Source organism: Perissodus microlepis, chromosome 1 (assembly GCF_051167445.1).
Source record: "Perissodus microlepis isolate ML-2025 ecotype Zambia chromosome 1, ASM5116744v1, whole genome shotgun sequence".
Taxonomy (NCBI): domain Eukaryota; kingdom Metazoa; phylum Chordata; class Actinopteri; order Cichliformes; family Cichlidae; genus Perissodus; species Perissodus microlepis.
In genome coordinates, this window is record NC_140461.1 from 14,701,714 (window position 1) to 14,724,795 (window position 23,082).

The following is a 23,082-nucleotide window of genomic DNA, read 5'->3' on the forward strand; positions in this document are numbered from 1 at the left end:
AAAAAATACTGTAAAATTATTTATTTCATAATTGTTTGGTTTTTTTGCTACAGATGTATTACATAAAACCAGACACTTGTATGAGGTATTAGCACATTATTGTATAAACAAAACTAAAATCAACAGGTTTTCAATGATCAGGATAGCAAAGTAATTAATTTAGTCAGTCCAAACCATCTACACTGGTCCAAAAATAAAACACTTAAGTTATTTTTTTTTCCTCCATATATGAAAATTCTGATTTAATGATCAGTTTAGAAATCATCACATTCACAGCTCACACAGTCCTGAAAACATGGCATTACACACATTTTAGCTTATGGACTTGCAACTGATTACACAAAAATATACAAGACAGACGCCACTCCTTGATTATGTATCAAAACCTTGGGGGTTTTGTTCAGTAAAACTGCAGCGGTACTAGTCGTCGATTACAGCACATGCAAAATTAAGAAATTTTGTATCCTCTTTTGAACGAACCCATTTGGGTGTTAAGAGAGATTCTGGTAATAATGCAGAAACTTAACTGTTAAGACAGTTTTTTACTTTTAATTACAGTAGCATTTTTCCCCTTCTCTCATTGCTAAAGACCAAGTGTCATATTTAAGTGAGTTTCTCTGAAATCGCGCCTCTTGGGAATCTCACTTTATCGAAACATTTACTTGACGTCCTTCATCCGCGGCCCTGAAGTTTGTCACAGTCACGTTTAAATCATTTCAGTAACAAATACAACTGTGATAACATCACAACTGCATCTCTAAGTTCTGCCACATATTATATTATTATCATCATCATCTATATTACATCATCAGTATAGCACACGTGTTTGTATGCACACTGTAAATCTATACATATATGGTCTGTTTGTCTAGGTTTTAGCCCCAACCCTCCCTCTGTGTGTTCTCCAAGATTTCTTCGTAAAGCCAGCTCTGTGTGAATTCCTGGCTCTTGTCCATCAGCTGGAACAGTCTAAGATACTCCTCTGGAAAAACGTGGCCTGTCAGTATGTCCTCCGACATGCCCATCTCTGCTAACAGTTTACTGCCACTGTCTGGTGACCAGAGACTAGAAAACAAAAAATAAGAGACACAGTAAGCAATAGCAAAAGAAGCTTAAAACCCACTCACCAATGATTGGCAGCTCACAGATTCTGTCCACTGTTGCTTTCTTTAAATGGAAATGGTCCTAACTTCTGTAAGAAGCACTAAAGGCATGGTGTATTACAGTTGAAGAGACTGCACAGATAATACTTGCTCAAACTGTCCTAAATGTTTCCCCCTCTCAAGATAAAAACCATCCTGTGTAGCTTATAAATCCTGGAACTGCCCAAATATTTGAAACTTTCAAAGACATTTAAGACTTTGACAAAGATTCTGCAGAAACAGATATCTCTGGATTCAATTATGGTACTTTTCTAAGGTAAGAGCATCCACCCTGGAATAATCAAATAACCAGTACACTTTGGTTCATGGTATTAATAGCACTAAGGCTTGTTTTGTTGAATTGGAAAGAACATTGGCAACAAAAGAAGCTCTCAAATGTGTGGAAATATAGGGTTTTTTTCAAAGTAACTAGACCGGTGTTAAACTGGTGTGTGTACAGTTGTTACAGTAAGAGCACATCTCTAATACATGTGCAATATTTTGGCTATTTAATCTCAACAATTCAGTGTGTGCACTGCTTACTTGAGCCTGTCAATGAGCTTGACCTTCCTCTTTGCCAGACACTGTTTGATCATCATCAGTAGAGTTGATGCGTTGGAGGGAGTCAGTCCTGCAGAGAACAGATCTGCCCGTGGGCGCAGACGCACCAGGCACAGGTGATCATTTGGAAGCTGAGGAGAGGACGAGGGGAAATGTCAGTGCGCCCCAGGGCAGCTGTGGCTACAATTTAGCTTGCCATCACCAGTGTGTGAATGGGTGGATGACTGAATGTAGTGTAAAGCGCTTTGGGGTCCATAGGGACTAAGTAAAGGGCTATACAAATACAGGCCATTTACCATAAATATAAAATACAATCAAGGTTACCCAATTACCGTTATTGAGCCTATTCCCTTCCTTACCTTGCCTTTAGAGCTAGGTACGCCTTGCCTTGATGACACCACAAATGACTCCCACGGCGCCTACACAGAGACAAAAATAACAAACATTTCTATAAAACATCTGTTTAAATCACTGGTTTTTGCACAACTGCATTAACAGAAAGTGCTCTGCCTCATACGGTACCTTGTGCAGTAGCTCAATCTCACAGGCCATCTGCCAGAGGACGCCAAAGGCTCTGTAGTACATCATTTCACCAGGACGCGCCACCAGTTTCTGATGGAGAGATAACCGTTGTTGGATATTTTACACAAGGATTAAAGAAAGTCAGATTAATGAGTGAGCAGACACTCGTCGCAACTACAGGTTGTGTTATCAGCATGAATATGATAATGCAGGGAAGACTAGTACAGATGCAACTTAGCTTAAAGCTGCCCCTGAAAAACATCAGGAAGTACAAGAATATGTTTAATCTACATCATCCATCCAATTAACACAAAAATACAGGCTAATTTGTACTCTAACACAGTCATTTCTACACAGCTTAAAATACTGTTGTTCAATTACCAGGTATTCCTTCTCGCTTATGAAGAGGTTGAGCTCTATTCTTCCATATCTGTAGACAGACAGCCGCTCAAACAAAGCATAAACCATCTTCAGCAGCATGCCACGCTCATTACGCTGCGGCAGGATTCCCACCACCTTCACTGGGATGTCTAGACAAAGGCATTTTACCAAAAGACAATCTTTAATGGGCTGGTACAAAACTACTTCGTAAACAAAGTATGAGCTTATTTCCTTTTTTTCTTTTTTTAATATTTCAAAAAGTTCCTGTTATGAAATTTTTACATTTTGTCTGCTCCAATTAGGATTCAAGGCACTATTGAGCACAAAAGTAAGTAGTTTGCAGTGAGAGGGGAAGGATAAAAATCCTTTGTTTTTTCCTCACCGTCAGTCCAAGCAGATTCTGAGATTCCCAGGTCAGTGAAGAGTTTATCGGTGAACATAGCTGGGGGTTTCACATTGCCAAGACCAATGGGGTCTAGTTTAAAGTAGTCACAGTGAACTACTTCCAGCTGACCATCAAGCTGGCTTTCTAGCTCCTAGAAAGGGGAACATTTATTTGTGTGGATTATACATCAACGAGAAATATTAACTGGTGACATATGACACTTTACAATTTTTAGGTTAATACAAGGGACTTCGTAAAGATACAAAAAGCAGATGGAGACGAGGAGATGTTAAAGTTACCTGCAGGTCATGTAGAAAAGACCTATCACCTTCAAGAGCAACAACTCTCTGAGCTCCAGCATTTAACAGAGTCCTAGTCAATACCCCAGGACCTGAAAAAGGCAAGCACAAATGCATCAATAATAAGAATGATATATTCAAATGCTACACTAGGCGTTTAAAAAACTTACAAAAACAAACAAACAAAAATCATCATCTGTGCAGAGATGGAAGAATGCTGCCCAACACTGTAGAGATAAACCCATACCTGGATTACATTCAAAGATAACAGTTTTAGCATCTTGTAGATCAGGTCCTAGATGTTGTGCTACCAGATTAGCCAGGTCCGGGTCCACTATGAAGTGTCTGATTTTTTTGCAGGCCTGAGCCCGTCGTACATTCTCCTCTACCTCCCCAAGGTCCAGGAAATCATACTGGCACAGAGGACGACACTGGCCCTGTAAGAACACACAAATGCACACAGTGGGTCAACAGCACTGTCAGTATAAAGAGCTCAAGTTATACTAAAAAAAACTTGAGTTGTTTTCATTATTTTATGAAGAAGAAAAAAAACAACTGATGTATGCATGCATTTTCCAGGAATGCATACTTTTTTGTACACATTGAGTGGATCAAGTAGCCTTAAACAGCTACAACAACCTCAAATCCAGCAAAATATGCTGATTTTGTGCAGATTGTATTGTACCTACAGGAATGCAGATACTGTCAGATAATAGCAGTAAAAAATAAAGTTGATCATAGACCACAATGCTACATATAAGTATAATAGATACAAGTATGAAAGTGAAACATACAATTACAACCAATATAAATGCAGTATACGGCTATCGTCTTCAATCAGAGCCGAAATAAATTATCTACCTGTACAGCTACAGCAGACAGGTTCCTGTGTGTGAGTGCAGAAGAAGGGGACGTCCTTTCTGAATGGGGCTGTTGAGAGTTTGGACCAAGTGAGGGCCGACCGGGACCCAAAGACAGGGAGTCCAGACTGTAGGCCCTCCTTTGAAGCACAGACACACCAGAGGCACAGAGGCTAGAGGGACCCACAGGGGTCAACACTGCCTTGCTCAAACAAGATTGACCTCTGACAGTATGGCAGCAAGCAGAGCGGAGCAGTAGCTCCACCACTCTGCAAATCTGGGTGGACATGGTGGATGACCTTTATGAGAGGCTACAGCACAGAAAGAGAAAAGAAGAATCACAATAACTATAATGACATGAAATATTATTAAAGGCAATAATACATTTGATTTTAGGGCACACTCAAGGTCACCTTATGCAGAAGAGTTAAACACATAAGTATATAAAAAAAGAAAATATCAAATCAATAAAACAAGTTAACATATAAAAAGGTGGAAGACATGAAGAGTAAATATGCTCGTTTAAACAGGTGCATTTTCAGACAGGAAAGGGAATGGCATGGATGGACTTCAGAGGAAAACCAAAGTAATGAGTTGCAGTAATCGATGCGAGACGTTTCCAAGGTCTGAACACTCAGGCTCTTAACCCCACAGGGATGGAGGAACTGAGAAGTTTTCAAAGGGGAGGGAAAAAGTGTAACATTTGGAAAAAAAAGTCGGATTTGGTGCCTATGAGGGGAACCTCTCAAAGACGCTGAAGAACAAGGATTAGATTTCCTGAAGGCAAATACACTGGGGCGTGGGTGAGAGACCGGTGGGAGGTTTGGTAGACCGTTAGAGCTGTGTGTCAGCAACATAACTATGGAAATTGATATTAAGTTTAGGGAAGATGAGACAATAAGGGGGAGAAGAAAACAAAAAACATACGTACAAACACGAATACGTTGTAAGACAATGTCATTTCTCACACATTCTTCTTTTACCTACTCTTGCTCAGCTTGGTGGTCAAATACCCAATTTCAAGAGTGTATAATAAAATAATCGACCGCTAGCATAGACAATAGACAATTCCACGATTGCACAATTGCACTGGCAAACACCAGTGCACCCTAGTCAGAACAATCCCATCTGATAGCACGTGGGTGGGTTTTCATAAGCATATTAACACGTGCTGACTATTACTTAACCTTATCAACACCACAGTAGAGTTTACAGTGGAGCTCACACATATTGTGTGATTGTCAAAAGGGCGCAAAACAACCTGAACCCGAGAGACATTTTTAAAACCTAAAGTTGTTAGCCGAGAGGCTAGCAGTGCGCTAACCTCTCTTAAAGCTATCATATCAAACGGTTATGTAATAGTGAAAAACGCGCGCATACCTCACTGCAGATTATCCAGCAGTTGCTTCAAATCTGAAGACATCCAGACTTTAACGTTTACTCTCGTCTATCTGCTCGCTGGAAAAACTGTGACATTGAGCCAACCGCATCCTGACCTGACCCTGCGTGCCTTGTTTTTGCAACACTCGTGGTGTTAAAGACGCAGCTGCTTTCGTCACTGACAGGCGACTACTGCGTAGGCCAATCAGGACACTCAAGGAAGTAGTCGGCCTACTATGGCTAGCGCAGAAACACTTTCAAAAACAGGAATAAATCAATATAAGTTACACATATTTCGCAGAAAACTAAACAATAAATAGAATTTTGTCCTAAATATAATATAATAACTCCAGTTCCTTCGGAAGAAATTGTTTAAACAGCTAAAAACTCCCACTGCTGTCAATATCTACTAGCATATTAGCATATTATCCTGCTACGGAAGTAGACCAAGGAGCGCCGTAAAAACGCACGCAGTCTGCCAGGCTGTCAGACTGGATCCAGGATCCTGGTGCAAGGGCTGCAGGTGTCTGTGTGAGCTTATCCAGCTTGTCTGCTGTCACTATGGCGCGTGTGGAAACATCTTCAAGCAGGCCGTACCATCTGGTTATCTTCGGAGCCTCCGGGTTCACGGGTCAGTTTGTGGTGGAAGAGGTGGCCCGGACGGCGTCCGAGGGTCCAAAGGGGAGCTTGAAGTGGGCCGTGGCCGGTAGGAGCAAACAGAAGCTGGAAAAAGTTCTGGAGCAGGCCGCCGGAGCACTCAGTATGTATCCGATTGATCCCATAAGCTGTGCATATACAAGCAGATAGTCACTAAAATAAGGGTATTCTTGTTGACTTAAGCATTTTAATTAAATGAAATGAAAATTAAAACTGGAAAAACACAAATCCGTACTTACAGACTGTTTACATAATAAAATAAAGATATAGATGAAATGCATGCACTTATACTTCAATTTGTTAGCGCAAGAAGCCTGAGGAGTAGAAATGAGCGCATATGCTTATTGACGCTGGGATCTCTTCACAAAGGGTTGTTTGTGTTGTTTGCAATTTAAAAATAATAATAAAAAAATGTTTTAAATGCAGGGCTACAGTTATTGTTTTCTTAAAACAGGGTTACATTGCCAGGGTTACATTGAATTTGCTGTGACTTTGACCCTCAACTCTGAGCTCCAAAGTACAGTAAAGCTGATGTTGAAACCAAAGGTTAATCCTTAATAATTCTTCTTCTACTATAAATAAGATACTTTACTCTGTTAAAATTCAAAATCTATGACTATATTTGGTTACATGCTTAAATCAGCTTGCAAATAATCAAATGAAAGTGTTTATGAAGTAGTTTTGCGCCTTGTTGAAACAGTAAGCTGTAAATTGTTCTTATCTCGGCCTCTTATTGCTTGATCAACTAAATAAACATTATTTTAATTAACATTTCAAACAAAATAGTGCAGTTTAATTCCTTCAAGGGAAGAAACTAGGAATGTGTCGCATGATTATTTTCTTATCTAACAGAATGTCTTATTTTCCCAAACAGAAAATCCAAGTAAAATATCATCAGTTTATATGTCAAATAATCAATAGCATGTGGAATTCTGCCATTGCTGCTGCAGTCACTGAGCAGAAATAGAAATACTATTCACAGGAATACATTCAAAAATGTGGTGTGGAATAACAGATATATACTAAACATATTTAGAATGGCAGTAAGTTTCCAGGTTGATGATTTGTATCTATGCAACACGCTAAACATGGATAATTGAGTCCATCACTAGCTGAAGATCAGGGAGCTCTTCTGTTGTTGTTATAGTGATTCAAGTTTCCAAAGGATTAGATTGTTATTCTATTGTCCAATCCTCTTCGGCTTTCTCTTCAGGGAGTGTGCAACAGCTGATGGAACATACCAGTTCGCTGTACTATCCCCGTCCATGACAGCACACTAGTCCAGCCTCTCAGTGAGCACTGAAGATGGCTTATGTGTTTGTTTGTCTTCTAGAGGCTTTCTATAGTTACAGTGGCACATTTTAAAATTACACATGCTGTTTAATGTCTTAGTTATTCAAGATATTTCTTCCAGCCTGTACAGCATCTGCATTCTTTTACACTATGTTGTCCTCGTTTTCACTCGAATGGTGTACAGAGTTCTCACACATTTGCATGTCTATTGGTTAAAACTCAAACTCAGGAATAACAAACTAATATTTGACACATAAGTAATATTTTTCATATTCGTTCTCCACAGATGTGTGTCTGTGACCACTTGCTGTTCTGTCAGACTGTAAAATGACTTGGGGCCTTTTATATTCATTTGACTAAACTAGGCTAATCTCATCAGGGCAAAACTTTCATATTCCTTTAGGAGGCTGGCTGTTATAACCTGTTATAATCATTTACAAGTTCATGTTTTTATTCATAGACTTTACTAGAGTAGCTTTTTCCTGATTCCCAGTTAACACAGTTCATGTTCTGGACCTTTATGCAGTCCCTCATTTCATCCAGTTTGAAACAATCATCATAGCTCCTTCTTGTAATTTTAACAGTATGACAGAAAATGTTTACACAGACAAAAATAAGTGACCGACTTTGCATATTTGCTCGGGTAGTAGTGTTATAGCTGGGGTGTAATAGCACTGCCTGTGAATATGCTGCCAGACATATTCATTGGACTTCCATATAAACAAATGAAAGTCCAGTGAACTGGACTTTGATTGGTTTATATGAAACGAATGAAAATGCTGTTACTTATGCGACTTTGTGTGTGTGTGTGTGTGTGTGTAGGTAAGCCTGAGCTGAGGGCGGAGGTGGACATCATCGTGGCAGATGTCGGGGAACCAGACTCCCTTGCAGCCATGTGCAAACAGGCTGTGATTGTTCTCAACTGCGTCGGGCCTGTAAGTTGACAGTTCCACAGAAGCTTGTGTTTGTGTATTATTACTTGCTCCATGTCATGACATAAACTAGTTTTCTCTCACACAAACTGCCAAGATTAGTGTGATGGCATTCTGCTTTGGCATAAGAATAAGTTATCACCCCCATCTCTTTCTCTTTCTCCTTCTTTGGATCTCTGTCTTTCTCTCTCTCTCTTTCTCACACACACACACACACACACTCAGAGCAGCATTCACTTCAGCTTACATTCACACAATGAAGGCTACTGACGTGTAGCACACAATAGCTAGCATTATGTTAAAGTTGGAATGAAGAGTGGGTTTCCAGCACCACTGAATTGCATCCTGTGCATCATTCAGGTTTGTTTGTTTGTTTGTTTGTTTTATTTAATCAAATTCTTCGACTACAGTAACCACAATTGTAATGCACAGCAGCACCCTGCCAGCTTTCTTCAAACTCAGACACAGAAGCCTGTTGTTTTTATATTAGGTTTTGCTTGCGTATCTAAAATAAACCAGTGTGTTAACACCTGGCAACGAAGTGAACACGTTCAACAAGATTTGCTGCAAATTGTTTTTGTGTGAAAAGCCAGTGAGGGATCGTTTCATGTTGAACAATTAGGGGGAGCAAAGACACTGGTACCTGAGAGCAAATGCTACTTGATGTGTGTTGGAGAAGATGGATTTTCACCTGTGTAGCACAAGGATTTCGCAGTGGGGAAAATGGCCAATTTTTAAAATTGTGAAAATTAAGTAATTCAATTAGTTTCTGTCTGTGTTTATAGTACAGATTCTATGGGGAGCCAGTGGTCAAAGCCTGCGTGGAAAACGGAGCACACCATATTGACATCAGTGGGGAGCCTCAGGTTTGTACTGTAATGTATGAAGGTTTCCTCGGGTTTGATGTTGGCTTGAGGAAAACACAGATGCTGAAGCGATTAGATTTCTCCGCAGTAGTCTGTACGTTTCTAAAATTAAGGTAGACCTACTATTTCTCTTTCTCACACACACACACACACACACACACACACTGGTAAATATGATTTAGAACTGTGCACAAAGCTAACAATCAGCTTTTGTTTAGAAATAAATGGGAGATGTGCTGAGTTTGATGCTGCAGCTAGTTAGACAAAATTATTTCTCACTGGGTCCCATGACAGCAACAGCTGCCTTACTGTCAGGTGCTCATGTGTGACGCAATAAGTCCTACTGCAACACAGATGCAGACGCTTTGGTGACCCGAATTTAGTTTTTATTAGGTTTATGTGTATCCCCTGACTATTTCTCATTTCCAAAAGGTTGCATGAAAGCTACATGAAATATAACCCTCCTTAAGAATTGAGAACATGGTGTTTTTTGCATTTGTAAAAATAAAAATAAAAAATCTTTCCTCCAGCGACAGTATATTTAGGTGTTTTTGGCAAATTGTCTTGTTCATGCTTTAATTAAAAAAAATGCAAAATTTTGCAAAAAGGATTTAAAAAAAATCTTAGAAATGTAAGACTTTTTGTGCGTGCGTGCGCCCGTGTGCATGCGTGCGCCCGTGTGCATGCGTGCGCGTGTCTGCGTGCGTGTGCCTTAACTTGAGTTTCTTTCTGCTGTTATCTAGTTTCTGGAGGGCATGCAATTGAACTACAGCAGCCAGGCAGCTGAAAAAGGTGTGTACATCATTGGGAGCTGTGGATTTGACTCCATTCCTGCAGACATGGGGGTCCTCTACACCAGAGACCAGTTCAAGGGTATGCAAATAGTGACACAGTCTACACATTCAGTATACATGTTCATATACACAATATTATTCAAATTTAAGCCCTCTTTGACAGGGCTATGGAGTTAATGATTTAATGATATAAACTTGTGTATTTGTTTATCCACAGGCACACTGACTGCCGTGGAGAGCTTCCTGACTGTCAGTGCAGGAGCTGAGGTATGTATCTGTGAACCAGCTTGTTGTTCAAGCTTCATTACACACGTTCTTCTGTACTTGTGCTCAGTCATTTTTACATATGGTCTCCATATTTTCTTATTTCACGTGTGTGTGTGCGTGTTTCTGTTTTCTTCTGACAGGGCGGGTGTATCCATGATGGCACATGGCAGTCAGCCATCTATGGATTTGCTGACAGCCAGAAGCTTCAGAGTCTTAGGAGAAAGTTTAATCACAAACCTCTCCCCACGGTTGGCACAAAGCTTAAACGCAGGTACACAAAGCTAATTTAAAGTATTTTTTTGATTTGCATCAAATTGCCTGCCTCAGAGTAAATATTGCAGTGGATGAACATAAAAAACAGTCTGGAGACAGTATGAAGGATGGTTGTTAGAATTTTATTCATTCTTATGTCAATACCAGTACTTATCAGTACTCTGAAGCTGATACTATTCAGCAGTATCTGTTACCTTGACTTGAGGCTGAGATGGCTTCATGTAGAGGTATGAGGCTGCATGGAAGATGCCGGTACAGCATCCATGTTCAGATATTAAAAAAATGCATTACTTGTGGCGTTTCTACATTTATCGTGTGCAACTACATTTTTTCACAAAGGATACTAAATACTTCTGTCTGCCGCACGGCATCTTTAAATGTGATTGCTCAACACCAGCAGTTTAAACATTGTGGTGGTGGTGGGGGGTTAGTAAGTTAAAAACATAAACCATGTTAGAATGAATTAACATTACATATAAATCTTTAGCAACACCATTTGAATAAGGGATTAGCAATACTTTGGTACTGATTAGTATATACCAGTATTAATTTGTTACCTGTCCCATTTCAAGAGCATAGCTGGCAGCAGTTATGAGCCACTGTGTGCATGCAAGCAGCTAATAACACAGATTCCTCTGATAGGATGTAAACTGATGTGTAGATGCATATATGAGCGTGTGTTTGATTTAACAGAAAGATAATTTCTGTGTTAAATTCTACAGTCCCATAGTGCACAAATGCATGTATTACACCTTGCCCCACACATAATTTTGTGTAATCACTGAAATGCTTGTATTTGTAGGGGAGTGCTGTTCTACAGTAATGAGCTCCAGCAGTACTCTGTGCCCTTCATGGGCTCAGATCCCTCTGTTGTGAAGAGAACTCAGCGCTTCCTGGCAGAGGAATGTCAAGCCACTCCGGTCAGTCTTTTATTTACTAGCTAGTTTCTCTTTAATATCTTTGTTTTTATTTAACATCCGGGGACCGCTTTACACACATTGTACTTGTGTTAAATGTCTACTGCTGATTCACTTGTAAAATCTCATGTGACGACGTGGTGTCCAGGACGCAACAATTTTGTTTTTTCACATTTGTGCCGCTTGTATTTCACTGCCTCTCATCATAAACTGCAGGTCCAGTATGGCGCATATGCAGGAATAGGAGGTATCGGAAACATCATCAAAATGTTGTTTGCTGGCATGATGTTCTTGTTCTTGGTCAAGTTCAGTTTTGGACGGAATCTGCTCATCAAAGTAAGCTAACACAAAATGTGGTTTACTGCATTTATAATATCAGTCGACTGTAACTGTACAGTATGAAATACATCATGGGTGTTTGGAAATGCTGTGACACTCATCTCTGCTTTTAATCTTTGCCTTTAGTACCCAGAGTTCTTCTCCTTTGGAATGTTTTCGAAGGCTGGACCAACTAGGAAGCAGGTAAAGCACAAACAGTCTGAGGCTTGCAGACTCTACAGTTGATCTTAAATCCACGTGAAAATAAAAACGGAACAAAAAAGGTTATGTCTGCTAAAAAGAAGGTGTTCTGTTTTCTGGCATGTTTTAGATGGAGGCTTCATCCTTCCAGTTTACCTTCTATGGAGAGGGCTACACTGAGGAACAGGACACCTCCCAAGAAAAACCTAGCGCCAAAATCCGCACACGGGTTCAAGGACCAGGTAATCTGAAATTAAGGGTCATCAAAGACAAGATTTTGTCTTTGATGTAATCACCATGCAGCAGACTCTTAAGTCCTTGAAAACAGGAAACATGGCACCATTTCTCTGGAGTGAAAGGAATACAAATTAGCCCAGGTAGCCAGCCTGGCGTTTCTTTGCAATCCAAGTCTAATCCAAGTAATTTTTCTTTCTGTTATTCAGAGGCTGGATATGTGGCCACGCCCATCGCCATGGTTCAGGCTGCTCTAACCCTTCTCAACGAAGCTGCAGCCTTGCCTAAAAAGTGAGTCAACACTCCCCCACATCTGACCCGGATGTGACTTCACACTCAATTACGAACCACAACATTCATCCACCCAACCTCCCTCTCCAGCTTATAAAATTTAGGGTCACAGGGAGGGGCTTAAGCCTATACCACCTGGCATAGGATAACTAAGAGAGACAGACAACCATTCATAGTCATATTCGCATGTAAGGTCAATTTAGAGCACATGGGGAACATGCGAACTTCGCACAGGAAGCAGTGCAGCATCACTGTGCTGCTCACTCTCTGTGATAGACCTGCAATAGACTGGCGATCTCTCCAGGATGTACTCTGCCTTTATCACATGACAAAACATATCAAGTATATCTTACCAGTCTATGTAAATAATAATTTAAACTCACTCCCAAATAAAATGGATGACTACTCATAAACCAGATGGAAGTCTGCATGCTGTTAAATGCTGCTGTGAAATGTGAGGGTGTATTAGTGTAAAACGGCTTCAAAGTTCAAAATGTGTGCGTGAGAATGTGAAAAATGTCATATATTGCTTCACCATTTGAGTCACTGTCATGATTCAATATTAGTCAATGCATGAATCTCACTTGGTGACATTTCTGGGACTTGGTCTAATACAGTTAATTTTGTACATTTTCCAGGGGAGGAGTATATACTCCAGGAGCTGCGTTTGCAAAGACCACACTAGTCGACCGCCTCAACAAGCACGGCATCCAGTTCTCTGTCATCTAAAGTTTGTTCTCTCCCTGCTGCCGTTCTCCAGGTTTTTGTGAGCACTTACTAATATGCATAACAGGAAGTGAAATGTTTCCAACATTGGAAGAGAGCTGTTTAATCACAAGACAGATGAGTTTCAGATGAAGTCCTGGTATTGTTTTTTTGGGGGGTTTTCTGGTGTTATTTTTGACATTTATTCTTTTCACTTAGTCAGAAACTTGCCTGTCTCTTTTCAGCTTGAATGTATTAAAGTTCTTCTTGCAAAACAAGAAAGCACAACTGTGGCAGTGTTTTCTAGCCAAGGGCGGTAAAACAAATGGGTTTCGCATGGTCCTCCACTAACACAATTTCTGGTGACTTGAAAAAGGATTTCTGGAAAGAACCGGATTTACTTCACATCTTTAAACACAAATGGTAAAGAAAGCATGTTAAATTATAATCAGACTAAAAGAAATTGGTTAGACACATTTTCTATGTGCAACAAATGGAATAAAAAGAGTCTTGTTTAAGTTGCCAAACAACTGGGATTCACTTTAAACAGAATGGGACTAATTGGACACGAGGAAAGGGGAAAAACTGCATGCTCCCTTCAGTTTAAAACAAAGTATTACTATTTGCAGTAGATTTGTAATGATTTTCGAGGACTGCAGCTGTGGTGAACTTCATGAAACACACCTCTTTCTTGGAAAGTCAACTTCTGCACTCTAAGCGTTGTAGCATACAGTAGCTTTATATGTACAGCAGTAATACTAAGTAGCATTAACATGATAGCTGTACATATTTTATTCTGGTTGTGTGAAGTAAAGCCAATAGTAGAGGACAGAGACCTGCTGTGTGTTTATGTACATGCCTGCCTTTCCTGGCCTGTCACTGTAGTTAAAATCTTCCTTGCTTGTTGGACTAATTGCTTGTTTTATTTTTTTTAGAAGGCTAGTTCCTTTTAGCCTGAATTTCCAGGGGTTCACCTTCAAAACGGTTACCTTTGAGCATTGTCAGAATAATGAATCCAGCTGCCTGTGCATCAAACAGCATGAGTTACTCCATGAAACCGAACAGGGCTTGTAAACATCTTTTTCTTGCTCCTTTGACTAGATTAGTTTCACCTGCAGTGATGATTTTTGTCAGCGTAAACTTGTTTTTCATGTTTGGGCGTTATGTGCACGTGGCAAGCTGTTTTGGGCTTGTTTTGGTGTGCTTTGCTTTGCTCAGAAATAAAGCCAACTCCGCAAATAATTACAAGTCTTGTATCTTTTTCATGCATCACAGAAACATCACCTGCATTTCCTGTGAAGTCAGTTTACATTGTAGAGTATGCACTAGTAGTACAAGAAAGTTTAAGAGCTCTTCTACGAGCAAGTCCTGCCACTTGGCAACTATCGTGAAATGTCTTGAGATGCCTATTTGGGCAGTTATTTTTAAGTATTTTCTAAATTACATTTAACTTCAGAGACTGGAATCACAAGTGAATCCTGATTTTAAAAAAACTGAACTGATACCACCACACTTTGGAGAGTTCTCTCATAGACGATCTTTGCCACACGAGTTCACTGTCTCTCTTGTGTATCTGGAGCTTTAGTTACATAGAAAGTGATCAGTTTTATTACAGCTGTCTTCTAGTACACAAACATCCCTCAAAAACCTGAAATAATGCAGATGATTCTGATGGGCTTTCAGTATATTCAATTATTTTTACTATTGGTACAGTAATGTCTAAAATATGTATTATAATTGTTAGAAAAGCAAGGTTTTCATGCAGTAAACCTCATGTGGTTAACTTTTTTTTTTTTTCTTTTTAAGCAAGACCTGACTGAGCTCAGTGCTGTGTACTGTATTTAATGTGATCTGACAGATGATATTGGTATTAACTAAAGAAAAACACCCTGTCAGCATGAAAGCTCATCTCCTTTCTTTCTGTCCTTGCTTCAGATCTGTCTTGTCAGCATCTGTTCATAAGAAACTGGACAATTTAATAAGAAAACCTCAACAGGACTGTAGCTTGTGTAGCGATGTCAGTGATAAAACTCTAATGTGGAGTGGGATTAAAGAGAAAAGAAGTTTGTGCGATTTCAAACACCTTAAACGGCAAAAGGTTTAAACAAACAACCACAAAAGGCATTTATTCATAAAAAAATCCAATTATCTTGTTTAAACAGCAACATATTCACAATTCCAAATTGTAGGAATGTGAATTATTTTACAAACAAGTGTTCATCTCAACTATTGCTTCAGCCAAGGTGGAGCATACAGTTTTGTACACGCCACCTCACATTAGGCAGTTGGTATTTCAGTTTGAGCCGTCTTCCCTTGATCTTTTTGAGACTCATGCAGTCTCTGGGTTCAGCAGCTGATGAGAGTAGATGGCATCTTCATAGTGGTATTTTTCTGCTATGGCCATGATCGAGTCGTGGCATCTGATTGTACTCAAAACCTTTAGTAGGTCAACCACAGCAGACCTACAGCAGAAACACATGATTCTGATTACAACTTGTGGGGGTTGGGGAACATCTGCACAAACGTATGAAGATAATGACTTTATAGAAATATTGCTGTCACACTGCAGGAAAGTCTCCAATAGCTTGTGTATCAAGTGAAACAAAAAAAAATCTCTAGCAATATAAAATTAATTTAAAAAGGGCATCTATTTGATGTTGACTTATCTTACTGTTTTCTACAAAAACATGCTTTATCACCTGGTGTTGGGATCTGTGGGAGGTTGCTGTTTACAGATGGCATGAACTTTCTGAACTATGTGGTTTCTGAAATTGTGGAGCTGAGGCAAACAGCTGCTCTCCCCTTTAAACCAAGACGGGGGTAGACCATCTGCTATCTGAGGAGGGAGCGAGGAGTGATAAAGCATCATTATCAACGTCAAACTAATATGAAGAACACCAACAACTGTGATGCATTCAAATACCTCTTTGCATGCATAAACAGCATTGTTGGACAGCGTCTGACTGCACAGTGTGGTCATGAGGTATCGGTTCAACAGCTTGTCCAGCATCAGTTCCTTCAATACAGACTCGGGGAGCAGTAAATCCCACTTCCCCATATTGCCTAAGAGCTAAATGAAAAGCAATGCAATTGATATTAGCTTGAGAAGTTTCAAAATACAGTCAAAATCTGACACAACACAAATGTCTGAGCAGTACTTTTACAGCTGTCCAGAACCGCTGATCTCTGAAGTGACGCTGAGGTGAAGACGCCTCTTCAAGAAACCTGAATAGAAGATCAGACAGTATAAATAAAGTGCAAATACAACAGGTTTAAAGGACCATATCTGACTATTAACTGACAATTTTATCTAATGACTGAAGAGAGTTTTTGATACATTTCCTTATTTAATACAAGGAAGTACTATTCTTTGTATCAAATAAGGAACAAAAGGATACAAAAAGCAGGTGTTGTACTCAACACCTGCTTTTTTATTGGTTGATATTCTGATATTCATTTTTAAACACATCAAACAGAAACTCACTTTTTGGGGTACAGGGGAATAAAGACATCTTCATCTACACAGCTTCTCAGCCTGCGAACCAGAGCCTCTGTGAATGCCTGAGTGGGAGACAAATACACAAAATATGTATCTGAAAGCACGACCCAGTAAATAATAGGCACGTTTTAAATAGTAAAAGACAACAGCAACAACAGGGTTTTGTTTTGAAAAATGTGTAAGTGTTGGCTTTACCTTGACTGGCTTGGTATGCTCTCCTTCAAAGATAGAATAGTCCTCCTTCAGAGTGTGGCACACATCAGTCAGACAGACAGACTGTTGGTGGGACATGGGATCCCACACCAGCTCCACATAAGCTGGAAACAAAGACACACAAAGACAGGCAGGGTCAGTATTTGACACATCTCGTGTCTGTAGTTGAGGTTATTATAATGTGCATATGGATTTTTCAAAGACCAGCAGAGAGCAATCAATATAAAAGGCTAAGAGGAATTCAAGGCAAACCTTCGTTCCAATATAACTATACCAGGCAAGGGAGACTACTGTAAAATATTAGTTATAGGCAGAGTGACTTGGTAATTCATTTGGTATGGACTGTTAATTTTGCTGCATAAAGCTATTCTAAATCCCTAAGCTGATTCATACATTCTGGACCTAAAAAATGATTTAGATTTGATTATCCACAGCACCTGAAAAGCTGAACCAAAAAGCAAAGTAAAAGAAAAAATGCTCAGATAATACTGCCTCAGATTAAATCATGAAATGGATTTTAGTTTAAAAATGAAAAAGCAATAACCCCTATGCAGTCCTGTACTTGGACGCTTTTGCTTCTTAAATTATGGGGAGCACAGATCATTGAGTCCACAGTACCAGTCATTTTGGGTACGACGGTCCTTTCTATGACGCTGGACAGCGTCTGTCTGTCTGTGTGCTCCAGCTCTTCGTGGCCATGTCCATGACAAAAGGTCTCCACTGCTGTGAACCATGGGAGGTTTTCAAAGTCTCCACTGGTATCCTGAGACACAACAATAAATCTATGGTTATTGCTACATATTATAACATCATAACTAATGGCAGCTGTGTTTACATTTCAATTCCCCAGACATGGATTAACCCTAGTCCTGGACCACAAACTTTTTTTTTTTTTAAATGCAGGTCTTAGTCTGGGAGTAGGGTTAATCCATGACTGGGAAACCCTCTGTATGCGTACACATGTTCAAGTACTTTTAAAGGGTTCCACGCCAGCAGCTGATGCCTGATGATGGGGTTCAGCAACTTGGGCAGACACAGAGAGATATAAGCATTGTGGTAGGACTCCGAGTAGCATTCCCTCCATTCTTCAAAGCGAGACAGAATCTTTTTAACACTGCAGAAGTCTTCTTGGACATCAGAAAATACCGCCTTAGACCTCAACAGTATGTCAGCTGGAGCAGACACAGAAAGGGGAAGAAAAGAGAGACAGATAAATACACAGGCATCAAGCAAATCAGGATTATCTCAAGTTTATAGCCTAGAAATTAAAAGAGAAAGCCACAAAGAGAGAACAGAGTTGCCGTAATAAATAGAAAATATTTATATTGCAGTCTTGCAGAATTTAATTGTATTATACTTCGCTGTGTTTAAGGTACACCGTTTTAACAAAGCCTTCACCTACAAATTGATGCTCATAACAGAGAGCTGAACAACCACGCCTCACCTATGTTCTTCTGCAGCTGCTCCTGCTCTTCTGCTGAAGGTTGTGTGTCTTCAGCCATATCAAAGTCTTCCTCAGTTTTAACACCGACGCTTACCTCACTGGAACACAGAGACAAATATTAAACCCATATCTGTGCAAGACTAGAATGGAGTACCTGCTCAAATGGATGCATATACTTCCTTTTTCTAATACATGAACAGAATAAATTAGAAAAGTAACAAAGCAAACCAGGAAATGTAATCTTGAAAGGTATTTCATTACACTCACCACTGAGTTTCTGATCCATTGGCTGAACTTGCACTCTGCTCTGCTGTGTTATCTACAAATTACATCCAGTTAATTTAACCCTTGGATGGTTTAAGTCAAAAAAGGGACCCTTTTGGGTCCCTTTGGATTTTTGATTCTCAATATATCAGTCATTTTAAATATTACATCCTGAGACACACTGCACAGTAGGTTTTAATATACGTGGAGAGACACACACACACACTTCACTCACAGCTAAGCTGCTGCAGGTGGTCTGCCTGCTCCTTAATCTTCTCTCGTCTCTGAGCCAACAGCGCCTCCATCTGGTCAGACAGCAGAGTGTGCAACTCCAGCTCCAGAAAGTTGATCTCAACAACCTTCAGCAAATAAAAGGAAATTTATCTGGGATAATTTAGTCAAGTATTGAGAAAAAAAACAAACAGATAATGCTGTTCTGGTTTATATCATATGAATACACAGTAGAACAATTTAAAGCTTAAAAATAAACTACTCTTTTTTTCAGTTGTTGCTTTAAATGTTAACTTTTCTTTTCTGACCTTCTCCTGCAAACACTCCACCATGTTGTGGACATAAGTCGTCATGGTCCTGTAAAACTTAAGCTGCTTCTCTGAGGAGCTTTCCTCCAGATTCTCCAACGAGGTTTTAGCACCCTCAACATCGCCCTCCATCCTTCTGAGCTCTGCCTGGCGTGCTCTGTACACCTCCTTCAACGACTCAAGTCTAGGAAAAAAAAATATTACAAAGTGGAGGAGTTAAGTGTACAATGGGGGGGAAATGTGTGTTGCATGTTTTGGCAGCATGCAGTAATAAAAGCACAGTGTATAAATGTAATGTTTATTGGCCTCTGGAATCATGCTAATAGGAATTACTACTGCTGTACTGTGTATCATTTAAATGTCTGTGAAGGTTCTCAGTCATCCAGGTCGTCGTAGTCAAAAGAGCTTGCAAAGAAAAGCGTCTGGACTTCTTTAAGTTGCTTGAAGACTTTTCACCTCTCATCCGAGAAGCTTCTTCAGTTCGTATCATTTAAACATTTAATCCTAATCTGTTCTGTCATTAATATTTTAAATTGTTATAGTGTGTGAAATAAAGAGCAAACTAACTTTCCAGCGATCCTTCTCTTGACCGTTGAGACAGTGACAGGAGGAAGCATCTTTGGAACTTTGACTCCTGCAGATTTCTTCTTCTGTCTTCCTCTATCTCGCCTGCTTATGCTACTGCTGCTGTAGCTGCTGGACTCACTGCCAGATGGGCTCTAATGAAAAATATCAGGATAAAAGGAGGATAAAATGATGTCAACACAGCAGAACAAAGACAAAAAGCAATGACAACAGAACAATGCAAAAAGACACGCATAAAGGTATAAAACAGGTGCATAACTTACAGTAACAGCATTTATAGATATGTGCTAACAGAATAATGAGAATCAAAAACAAGATGTCAATGGGCCCTCATACCTGCTCCCCTGGTCGTCTTTTGACTCCCTTCCCAATTTGTGTCTCTTCCCAGAGTTCCTGCTCCTCCCCATCAGTCCCTGACCGACTGCCATCACTTTCTCCTAAAATACACAGAATAGGACATTTAAAATTCACGGTTTGGTTCAAATCCATACGAACTATTCAGACAGGCCTATTATGACAAATTTCACCTTTCTTTTTAACTTAAACAGCTTTAATTGTTTTATTTTCATGCTTCCCCACCTTTCTTCTTCTCTCTACACCTGCCATTTCTCTCTCTTTCTCACCTCCTCATACTATTTTTTCTGTATCCCGCCCTCTCATACCAAGTTTCTCAGCAATTCTTTCCCTGATGCTCCTCATCCGTGGGGCAAACTCGATTCTCCTCTCGTGATCATCCAGCTCATTATCATCATCGACTCTGTCATCTTCATCCTCCCTGCTGTAGTGATCTGGTGTGCTGCCAGCTGAACTCTGGCCATCTCTACTGAGGGGAATGAATTCTTTCTGTGTTCGATTGGCACGACGCCGTCTCTTGGCTGCCTCGATCTCTCTAGCATTGGGGATATTTACTGCAGGCACAAACAAAGCAGAAGAAATTTAAAAAACACAGCCATGAATCCAGATTAACAACTGATGATTTTAATCATATCATGTAGTCCTAACAAACTGAGAGTCCTTCTCTTTGACAAAAACATACCGGGCGTATAAGAAGAACTGCTAGAGTCTGAGGCTGAGCTGGCTGAAGGAGATCCCACTCCACGTTCATCGCTATCACTGTCATCATTGCTCCCATTATCCTTGTCATCATCATCATCATCGTCATCTTCGTCGTCATCATCCACAGAATGTGGCGACGCCTGACTGCTATAATCTTGCCTGGGTGAAGCAGATGATGAGACAGCACCACCAGCCCCTGAAGGTGGAAGAGAGAACAGGAAGCCATTGATTTTAACTAAAAGACATAAAAATGTTTATTCTGTCTACTCACCAAAAATGTGTTCTGGTATACATTGGATATTGCAAAGAATCTATATATGTAAACCCTTAACAGTATAATCTTAAGATTAGAAAGGATAGGAAAAATAGTAATTTTGGTTTATTTATAACCAAAAGGGACTTGAAAACACATCAATTTCTGTCAAATAAGTTACCACAGCCTCATTGCCTCTACCAAAATCATCTCTAAACTGCAGATACTAAACCAGGAAAAAACCTGTGAACACATGGATCTGTTGCTGTCACTTCCCTACTCATCACCTCCTATGGAATGGATGCATTCTTTTGGATACACATATCACACCTGTCCAGTGAGTGTATTTAATGCACATATACTGTATTCAAGATCTGTTTCTAAAAGTCCTTGTTCCCATCATGGACCTACCTGTGCTGACGATGGTCTTGGCAGGCGGAGCCTCCTTCTTCCTAATTTGGAACAGAACTGCTTTCTCAGATGACTTCTTCAATTTAAATGTAGACTCCTCAGCTATGAAAAGGTGAAACAAAACAGAATTATATGCTGTTACATTGGGCAATCACCACCAACCGCCATCCTCTGTTAGGATGATCAGACCACTACAAACTAAATGTTGGGTATTTCAGCTGCAGCTCTGTTAGTTAATCCTCACTGGGTTTCAATATGGATTCCCCCATAGATCAGCTTTTCTTCATAAGTCACACGTTTTTAGGGGGGAATCGTATGTTTTTACTTTTTCAAAGTAGAGCCACACAAAATGTGTGACATTGTCTCAATATGTGGGAAATGGTGTCTATTGTCACCTTCGGGGCCAATAAAGTAAAACACATGGGGTTCAAGAGGCATCTGGGCAGATGATACATGTGGACAAATGACAGGGAAAACAGTGACAGTGGATAAAATCATTTAGGAACTCTATGAACTGTCACTGTATCTTTGAGGTTTAGGTTCTTCACCTCTTTTACCAACAGATAACAGGAGATTAATATTTCCAAATTCCTAACGTTGCTCTAACGTTGTCAGTGAGCTGAGGAATCAAAGATATTTACCTTAAAGCGCCTCGTTTACATTTACTTACCTTCCTTATCATCGGAGAAACTCAAAACAGAGGTTTCTTTCGTTTTGGTCCCCTCCTTGTCTTTCTTTCTCTCTTCTCTTTCTTCTGTCGTTTCCACGCTCTCCCCGTCTTCTTCGTCACTAGAATCCGGCTTCGGAGGCGTCGCTTCCCGCTTGGAGCTGCAAGTGATGCCGCGGCTCTGCGCGGCTTTAAGGGGCTTATTTACCACAGCTGGAGCGGTTTTCTCCGGGTTTTCCTCTCCTTCTTCGCTCTTCTTTGGCTGGTCCTCATCGTCGCTGGAGCAGTCTTTTCTTTGCCGAAAGTTTCTCCGGGGTTTCTTGTTGAACATTTTGCTCCACTCACCATGGAGGTAGCAAAGTTGTAAACTAGCCGTAAACCGCGAAAATCGTTTGAAAATGTCGCAAAGCTGCCGCAAGTCCGCCTCAAGGGAATATGGGTAATAGAGTACATGTTTAGTTTTTCAGAAGAAAAACGCTTGCACATTATAGTAAACTAAACACAAACGATGATATTCCACAGAAATAAATAATAATAATTAATAATAGTTAGCCATCTCATTAAAATTACTACATAAAGCAGCGCTCTGTGGGAATAAACTGGAGTCAAAACAGAACCTGGGATGAAAATAGCACTTTTTTTTAACTTTACAAGGTTAGAGTAACCACACAGACACAAACAGAAAAACACAAACTATTGACAATGTGTAGCAGTGAATGATATACACAGCATCGCTATTATAGTTTTGTATTATTTATTAGTTTTTGTTTAGATATCAGTTAAATAAAAGTTCGTTGTACTTCTCAGCTGAGTTTTCCATGACCACTGTAACCAGTCATGTCCTTGCGTGTATCCATTGTAGCAGTGTTAAAT

General features: G+C 39.9%; 3 protein-coding genes across 3 annotated transcripts; 1 reads left to right on the top strand and 2 right to left on the bottom strand.

Annotated features, from left to right (window-relative positions):
- Window positions 1–6: 6 nt before the first annotated feature.
- tfb2m (transcription factor B2, mitochondrial) lies at window positions 7–5,674 on the bottom strand. The gene is made up of 10 exons (XM_084931213.1): window positions 5,531–5,674; window positions 4,152–4,461; window positions 3,538–3,727; window positions 3,291–3,382; window positions 2,989–3,142; window positions 2,607–2,755; window positions 2,226–2,315; window positions 2,063–2,122; window positions 1,686–1,834; window positions 7–1,065 (listed from the first exon to the last, which is right to left on the bottom strand). The coding sequence occupies exons 2-10, from the start codon at window positions 4,437–4,439 to the stop codon at window positions 876–878; spliced, it is 1,362 nt and encodes a 453-aa protein (XP_084787339.1). The 5' UTR covers window positions 4,440–4,461; window positions 5,531–5,674; the 3' UTR covers window positions 7–875.
- Window positions 5,675–5,979: 305 nt separating this feature from the next.
- Window positions 5,980–14,520, top strand: LOC146393570 (saccharopine dehydrogenase-like oxidoreductase). The gene is made up of 12 exons (XM_084931227.1): window positions 5,980–6,290; window positions 8,303–8,415; window positions 9,198–9,278; window positions 10,022–10,151; window positions 10,290–10,339; window positions 10,480–10,610; window positions 11,415–11,532; window positions 11,746–11,865; window positions 11,995–12,051; window positions 12,179–12,290; window positions 12,492–12,573; window positions 13,212–14,520. Exons 1-12 carry the CDS (start codon window positions 6,092–6,094, stop codon window positions 13,300–13,302), a joined length of 1,284 nt encoding a protein of 427 aa, XP_084787353.1. The 5' UTR covers window positions 5,980–6,091; the 3' UTR covers window positions 13,303–14,520.
- An 853-nt stretch (window positions 14,521–15,373) lies between these two features.
- gcfc2 (GC-rich sequence DNA-binding factor 2) lies at window positions 15,374–22,607 on the bottom strand. The gene is made up of 18 exons (XM_084931198.1): window positions 22,213–22,607; window positions 21,543–21,644; window positions 20,859–21,074; window positions 20,485–20,730; window positions 20,159–20,259; window positions 19,805–19,956; window positions 19,238–19,421; window positions 18,934–19,057; window positions 18,702–18,753; window positions 18,435–18,532; window positions 17,963–18,162; window positions 17,609–17,753; window positions 16,973–17,094; window positions 16,763–16,839; window positions 16,437–16,503; window positions 16,202–16,348; window positions 15,978–16,114; window positions 15,374–15,740 (listed from the first exon to the last, which is right to left on the bottom strand). Exons 1-18 carry the CDS (start codon window positions 22,538–22,540, stop codon window positions 15,608–15,610), a joined length of 2,631 nt encoding a protein of 876 aa, XP_084787324.1. The 5' UTR covers window positions 22,541–22,607; the 3' UTR covers window positions 15,374–15,607.
- Window positions 22,608–23,082: the final 475 nt, after the last annotated feature.

Coding starts and splice junctions, on each gene's coding strand:
- LOC146393570 (XM_084931227.1), top strand. CDS start 6,092: ATGGCGCGTGTGGAAACATCTTCAAGCAGGCCGTACCATCTGGTTATC. Junction 11,533..11,745: donor AGGAATGTCAAGCCACTCCG/GTCAGTCTTTTA, acceptor CATAAACTGCAG/GTCCAGTATGGCGCATATGC. Junction 12,574..13,211: donor GCTGCAGCCTTGCCTAAAAA/GTGAGTCAACAC, acceptor TACATTTTCCAG/GGGAGGAGTATATACTCCAG.
- tfb2m (XM_084931213.1), bottom strand. CDS start 4,439: ATGTCCACCCAGATTTGCAGAGTGGTGGAGCTACTGCTCCGCTCTGCT. Junction 3,383..3,537: donor TATCTTTGAATGTAATCCAG/GTATGGGTTTAT, acceptor TGCCTTTTTCAG/GTCCTGGGGTATTGACTAGG. Junction 1,835..2,062: donor TACCTAGCTCTAAAGGCAAG/GTAAGGAAGGGA, acceptor TCCTCTCCTCAG/CTTCCAAATGATCACCTGTG.
- gcfc2 (XM_084931198.1), bottom strand. CDS start 22,540: ATGTTCAACAAGAAACCCCGGAGAAACTTTCGGCAAAGAAAAGACTGC. Junction 19,422..19,804: donor AAGAGAAGGATCGCTGGAAA/GTTAGTTTGCTC, acceptor TTTTTTTCCTAG/ACTTGAGTCGTTGAAGGAGG. Junction 16,349..16,436: donor GGTTCTGGACAGCTGTAAAA/GTACTGCTCAGA, acceptor CTTTTCATTTAG/CTCTTAGGCAATATGGGGAA.